Source organism: Scyliorhinus canicula, chromosome 17 (genome assembly GCF_902713615.1).
Source record: "Scyliorhinus canicula chromosome 17, sScyCan1.1, whole genome shotgun sequence".
NCBI classification, from domain to species: domain Eukaryota; kingdom Metazoa; phylum Chordata; class Chondrichthyes; order Carcharhiniformes; family Scyliorhinidae; genus Scyliorhinus; species Scyliorhinus canicula.
The window spans coordinates 129,558,308-129,565,807 of NC_052162.1; the positions used below are offsets into that span (position 1 = coordinate 129,558,308).

The 7,500-nt window shown below is 49.1% G+C and overlaps 1 protein-coding gene across 1 annotated transcript in view; it reads right to left on the reverse strand.

Moving 5' to 3' along the window:
* Positions 1–2,965: 2,965 nt before the first annotated feature.
* mettl17 (methyltransferase like 17) overlaps positions 2,966–7,500 on the reverse strand; it is a 43,824-nt gene continuing 39,289 nt past the window's right edge. The window contains exon 10 of the mRNA XM_038774805.1: positions 2,966–3,136. Within this exon, the coding sequence (XP_038630733.1) occupies positions 2,966–3,136 (171 nt within the window). The remainder of the gene's footprint in view (positions 3,137–7,500) is intronic.

Genomic DNA, 7,500 nt, shown 5'->3' on the forward strand with positions numbered 1-7,500 from the left:
TTATTACTAACACAGGATTAAAATATCTTTAACATCATGGCCTCGGGTGACTGTCTGTGTGGAGTCTGCACGTTCTCCCCGTGTCTGCGTGGGTTTCCTCCGGGTGCTCCGGTTTCCTCCCACAGTCCAAAGATGTGCAGGTTAGGTGGATTGGCCCTCAGTGTCCAGGGGTGTGTAGGTTAGATTAAGGATAAGGCAGGGAATTGAGCTTCAGTAGGGTGCCCTTTCAGAGGGTCGGTGCAGACCTGATGGGCCGAATGGCCTCCTTCTGTACTGTAGGGATTCTATGATTCTATTCTATGATTGCACAAAGAAATTGCTTCCAGTTACCCTTTAAACAATGCAAATCAATACTGTGACACAATAACCCCTAACTGCTATCTTTATTCCCACTCAAACAACAAAACAATCTCAGCTCTCAATCCACTTTTAAATGCAGTTAGCACTCAGGAATACTTGCTGTACAGAGATGCCTTTTGAGACTATTTGAAAAGATAGGCCTGATCCCAGGCCACAGCAATACAGGGGGCGAAATTCTCCGACAGGGAGACTGAGTGTTTCACTCCGGTGTCGGAGGCCACTCCTCGCCCCCTATTCTCCCCCCCCCGGAGGGCGAGGAGCGGCGTTGCGGGAAACTCGGCCGCCGGGCCTTGACGCTTGCGTCAAAGCGGCGCGCCGAGAATGATGCGGCCGGCGGCGCCTAAGTGACATCAGCCGCGCATGCGCAGGTTGGTCGGCTTCAACCCGCGCATGCGCGGTTGCCGTCTTCCCCTCCGCTGCCCTGCAAGACGTGGCGCCTTGATCTTGCGGGGCGGCGGAGGGGAAAGAATGTGTCTCTTAGAGACGCCGGCCCGACAAATGGTGGGCACCAATTGCAGGCCAGTCCCCTCACGAGCACGGTCGTGGTGCACGATCCTCTCTCCGCCCCCCACAAGCCCCACACTTACCTGTCGCGCGATGTTCACGCCGGCAGCGACCAGGTGTGGTTGCCACCGGCGTGAACCCGTCGGGGTCGTCAGGCCACTCGGCCCATCCAGGCCGGAGAATCGCCGGTCGCCGGGAAAAACGGCGAGCGCCGATTCTCTGAGCGGCGTGTCGCAAAACGCGACACGTCATTTTGGGGGGGGTGGGAGAATCACGGGGGTGCCAGGGCGGCGTGGCGTGATTCGCCCGGCCCTCCCGCGATTCTCCCACCCGGTGTGGGGAGCGGAGAATCACGCCCAGATTCTCTGGCTCTATTTCTTCAGAAACTGATTCTCCGCTCACCTTCCAGACAAAAACTAAAACTGAACCTCAACACCTGACTGCTTCAACACCTCGCCCCTTCTCACGAAGCTGAGCATGATAGGCGGGATTCTCTGATCCACCAGCCGCGTGTTCTTCAGTGGCACGCCCTTGCCACCAGGTGCCAATGAAATTTCCCATTTAGCTACCCCATGTCACTGGGAAACCTACAGGCATGGGTGCACCGCTGACAGAACGGATATTCTCGCCAGTGAAGAATCCCACCAATGTCTCTAATTAACCTCTTAATATAAACAGAAATCCATCTGCCCAAACTTTTACGTAGCTTTAATTGCACCCCATGGTCCCCTGAAGCCTACCTCTCTTTCAAACCAGGATTTTTAAGAACATGACTGCAGCAGTCATACGCACACTAACCCAGGCTTTTAACCCTTACTGCGCCAATTGCATATAGTGCAATTTTTCTGAAGTTCCTACATTCATCACACCTACCCCCTTAAATTAAACGAACCAGCAATAGAAAAAAGATGTCTTCATTTTCCAAAGCCATTCAACTCTAAACGGTGCACATTACTAAACACAATCAATACTCTCTAGCATACATATCCTATTCCATTTAAGCATGCAAATTTAAACATAAGTCTTGTCCATTTCAGTCTTTTCCACCTTCGAACATTCCAGTCTTGTCATATTTCAAAATCATGATAAAGCATTGGCAATCACATTTTCTCTTCCTGCCACATATATCATTTTTAAGTGAAATCGTTGTAACAATAAACTCCATCTAAGTAGTCTCGCATTTGATCCTCAACCTTTTCCAAATACTTGAATGGATTTTGGTCTTTATATGCCAATGGCTCCGTTTGGTCCCAACATAAATGTCAAAATGTTGTAACGCCGATACCAAACTCAATGTCGTCTTCTCGATGATCGAATATTTATGTTTACGAATATTTAGTTTGAGAAAAACCAACGGGCCTTTTGATTCTTTCGTCGTCTTCCTATTACAGTACAGCACCAACACCGACATCACTCATATCAATTACCCCCTTAAATTACTTGGCATAATTCGGTACCACCAACACTGTGGGACGGTTAACACAGTTTTCAGATTGTCACATGCCTCCTGACATTCTGACGTCCACTGAAATTTTCTGTGCTTTATCAGAGGTTCATTCAGTGGAGCAACCACATTGCTAAAATTTGGCATGGGATTCTGGTAGAAACCACTCTTGCCCAGGAATCTCAGAACTTCTCTTCTCGTTGATGGTATTGGAAACTCCCCAATAGTTTCCGTTTTCACATTTCATGGCGCCATCTGACCATAGGGGCTGGTTTAGCTCACAGGGCTAAATCGCTGGCTTTTAAAGCAGACCAAGGCAGACCAGCAGCACGGTTCGATTCCCGTACCCCCGGACAGGCGCTGGAATGTGGCGACTAGGGGCTTTTCACAGTAACTTCATTGAAGCCTACTCGTGACAATAAGCGATTTTCATTTTCATTTCATTTTTCATGCCCAACCGTGTGGCCGAAGAATGTGACTTGAGCTTTCACAAATTCATTTTTAATCAAGTTCACCAGCAATCCTGTAATCCTGACGGGAGTCCTGTAATTGATCAGGTTGTGTTTATGTGGTCCAAATGTTCCTTCCACGTTTGAGTGAACACCACCAAATCGTCAATGAACATTCCAGAATAGTTTAGTCCAGAAATGACCTTGTTTAGTCTTTGGAATGTTGCTGGCCATTCTTCATTCCAAACGGCATAACTTCAAACTGGTGCAGACCATTTGGCGTTGCAAAAGCTGATGTCTGATAAAGGTACTTGACAGTCTCCTTTAAGTCAGTCAAGTTTGGGACTAAAATTTGCTTGCCCAACCTTTTCAACACAGTCTTCCAAATGCGGAACAGGATATCAATCTGACGTTGTCACTGCATTGACTTTTATATAGCCCACACACAATCGGTGCATTCCATCTGGTTTTGGTACCATCACAATAGGTGAGCTCCAATCACTGTAACTCATTTTGATGATATCATTCTTGAGCATGATTTCAGTCTCCTTTAATACCTGCGCTAACCTCAGTAGATTGAGCCTTTCAGGATGTTGCTTAATTGGAGTAGCGTTTCCTACATCTACATCATGTATAATTACATTTCTACTTCCCAATATGTTTCCACATATAGCTCTATGTGACTGTAATACTCATTCAGGCCACTTTGACTGTCCAGAAGGTAACTCAGTAATTTATCCCAATTTCTTATCACTTCCTCATTGTCCAATCTAATTTGAGGAATGCCAAATTCAGAATAATCTAGATTTATCTCTTCTCCCTCAGTTACAATGGCTATCACTTGATGAATTGTACACTGCTATAAATAATAATGAAGCAGAATAACCAGAGGCCCTGTACATTGTGGCCAGGGACTTCAACCAGGCCAACCTCAATGGTGTACTGCTAAAATTCCACCAACATGTCCATCCAGGGGCGCCAACATCCTTGACCACTGCGACACAAACATCAAGGGCGCATATTGATCCATCCACCAACTGCACTTCTCCCGGCATACAAGCAGAAACGTAAGCGGAAGAATCAGGTTAAGAAGGTTGTGCAATGCTGGTCCGAGGCAACAGAAGAGCTCCTACACGGTTGCTTGGAGTCAGTGGACTGGTCCATATTCAAGAACTCAGTAGCCTGGGGGAGGCGTCAGTAGAGGAGCTGAAGGCTAAGTGGGAGGTGGAGCTGGGGGAGCAGATTGAGGAGGGGACATGGGCTGATGCCCTGGAGAGGGTGAACTCCTCCTCTTCATGCGCGAGGCTTAGTCTCATCCAGTTCAAGGTGCTGCACCGGGCCCACATGTCCGGGTCTAGGATGAGTAGGTTCTTTGGGGGTGAAGACAGGTGTGTCAGGTGTTCGGGGAGTCCAGCGAACCATGCCCATATGTTCTGGGCATGCCCGGCACTGGAGGAGTTCTGGAAGGGGGTGGCGAGGACGGTGTCGAGGGTGGTAGGATTCAGGGTCAAGCCAGGCTGGGGACTCGCGATATTTGGGGTTGGGGTGGAGTCGGGAGTGCAGGAGGCGAAAGAGGCCGGTGTGCTGGCCTTTGCGTCCCTAGTAGCCCGGCGGAGGATCTTGCTACAGTGGAAGGATGCGAGACCTCCGAGCGTGGAAACCTGGATCAGTGACATGGCGGGATTCATTAAGCTGGAGAGGGTCAGCTTCGCCCTGAGGGGGTCGGTACAAGGGTTCTTTAGGAGGTGGCAGCCTTTCCTTGACTTTCTGGCTCAACGATAAGGAACTAGATCAGCAGCAGCAGCAGCAACCCGGGGGGGGGGGGGGATGGGGGGAAAGGGGGGGATGGGGGGAAAGGGGGGGATGGGGGGAAAGGGGGGATGGGGGAAAGGGGGGATGGGGAAGGGGGGGATGGGGAAAGGGGGGTGGGGGGATGGGGGAAAGGGGGGGTTTAAGGGGATAGTGTTTAAGTTAATTTGCTTATTGTTAATTTATTTTGTTGTTTATTGGGTTTGGCGGGGGTGGGGGGATTTGTTATATGCGTTTTTACGGGTGCCGGGGGATGTTTATTATTGTTATTGTTATTATTGTTCTGTTATATATTTTTCAAAAAATTTCAATAAAAATTATTTTTAAAAAAAGAACTCAGCAGCCAACCTAAACGAGTTTGCCAGCACCATCACAGACTTCATCAGTAAGTGTGTAGAGGATTGTGTGTCAATGAAGATAGTACGTGCATTCCCCAACTATAAACCATGGTTTAATCAGCAGATTCACTCCCTACAGAAGGCCACGTCTGAGGTGTACAAGACAGGTGACCCTGACCTATACATGAAATTTGTGTATGACCTCGGCAAAGTCATCCAGGATGCCAAGAGACAATACCCGACTAAGCTGGAGTCCCAGACTAATGACACAGACTCTCGTCGGGTGTGGCAAGGCTTAAACAACGTAACGGGTTGTTGCAAGCTATCTTCTTGTCTGAGGTTAAAGTTACTTTCATCCAATGTCAGTAATAAAGTTTGTTATGATATACCACATCCCTATTTGTGCGTGAGACAGTCCTGGTGTGAAATATCCTTCCCTCACAGTCTTAGCAATTAAATAAAATATTGGGGTTTCTGCCATTAAACAATGCTTAACAATAAACTGAAACACTGGTTCCGAACTGCTATCTTTTTACCTCCACTCAGGCAAAATCCATCTCAGGTCAAAATCCACTTTTAAATGCAATTAGTCAACCCAGGAATATATGTCTTATTCTTGAATACAGTTCATTTTAAAATACTGATTGGAGAGAGCGAGACATCCCGTCAGGAAACAGCCTGCAGATTCTTGCCTGTCTCAGACTATTGTTTAACCTACCAGACTTTGAGGAAAAAGCTCCTGTCCAGTCCACCGTCGGGTAACTCGCGGGTGGGGGGGGGGGGGGGGCAGTGAATTGCAACGGCCAGAGAATTCCTGCCATGATCTTTGAACTGTATTGGTTTGCTCAATTGGAATATAATATGGAATCAATAGTGTTCCACTTGGCGCTGGCCCCTCGATGGGGCTGGTTTAGCACACTGGGCTAAATCGCTGGCTTTTAAAGCAGACCAAGGCAGGCCAGCAACACGGTTCAATTCCCGTACCAGCCTCCCCGGACAGGCGCCGGAATGTGGCGACTAGGGGCTTTTCACAGTAACTTCATTGAAGCCTACTCGTGACAATAAGCGATTTTCATAATATAGTGCTACATACAAGGAGTAAGATAAAGTTGTATCCTTTTATTTAAGAAGTGTTTAAACTCTGAACTGCATAGCTGTTACTTTATTGCAAATGCCATTTATTTTGTATTTAAATTAAAGTTTGTTCCAGCACAAACAATACCTATTGGTTGGTGTTATCACTCCTGTGGTGCAGTCACCTTTTCCTCACACTTTTCTGTGATGGGTTAAAAGCTTGGGCAAGTGTGTGTGTGTGACTGCTGAGGTCATGTTTTTAAAGAATCCTGGTTAGAAAGATTTTGGGAGCCAGGGTGACAATTAAGGCACCAGTAAAAACCTTGGGCTAATGTAGTTTTGTTTGGGTGAAGTGGGGGTTCCCTGTGGAGTTAATGAGGTACAGTGGGCTGGATTCTCCATTCCTGGGATGAAGCAAAACTGGCACCCACCGATTCAGCGACCATCGAGGGGCCAGCGCCAAGTGGAACGCAATCGATTCCAATGGGAAATGGTGCCGGATTTGCCAGGTCCATGACTTGCACACAGGCTGCAGCCAAATGTGCACACTTCATTCCCCACACACATCGTCCCAGCCGACAAGGTGGCACTGGTTGTGGTGGGGTGCACCCATCGTGTTGATGGGTGGGTTGGGGCCAGAGGGCACCTGGGGGGTGGCCTGGGGGTGGGGACACCTATATGTCCCATGGCACAAAGTGCACAGTGGACTGTTCCGTGCCCGTCCACCCTGACCCCACAGCCCAGCTCCTGGCCACCCCTTGCTACTCCCCCCAGTCCTGGCAGAAGCCCCCTCCCCCACCACGGCCAGCGGCACAACTGTCAGCAAACTATGGTGATGTTGGACACTCTCTGTATCCCCCCCTCTCTCTCCCTCAGTAGCCATGATGCCAATTTCTGAAAGCACAAGTGAACCGCGCCATTGGGAAGTCGGCCCATCGAAGGCCGAGCATCGCGGAGGCCCCAGAGAATACCGGGTCAGGCCCGCTAATGATATGCAAACGGCTTTTACTGTACGTGCGTTCCGGAACGCATTGACGCCGCTGTCGATGTGACGGAGACTCGCGATTTGGTGTGAAACTGGCGTCCGCCGTGATTTCACCATCGGAACTGATTCTCCGCCCAATCACATCTCCCAATTCCAGCGCAGGCCGCTGGAGGAACCCGCTGCTCAGAATTGTCTGGCTGGAGGATGAGCTGAAACAAGCTGAGAAGCAGCTTCTTTCCGAAGGAATACAGTCAGAGTTTCTGCATGGTTCTGACAGGAGTCAGATCTTGTCTTTGAAGCAGTGTCAAAAGATCTCTCTCAAAGTGGGGTTTTCAAGACATCTCTGTGCAGCAAGTATTCCTGAGTGCGAACTGTATTTGAAAGTGGATTGGGAACTGAGATGGGTGGGCGAGATCCTCCAACCCGGTCAGGTGGCGGAGAATAACCGTTCACGCCGGAAATCCAGGGCAACGGTGCTTTCGCGATTCTCCGCGGACTCGCCGGTCGCGTGCGTGCAGGCCATGCGACGCCGGTTGG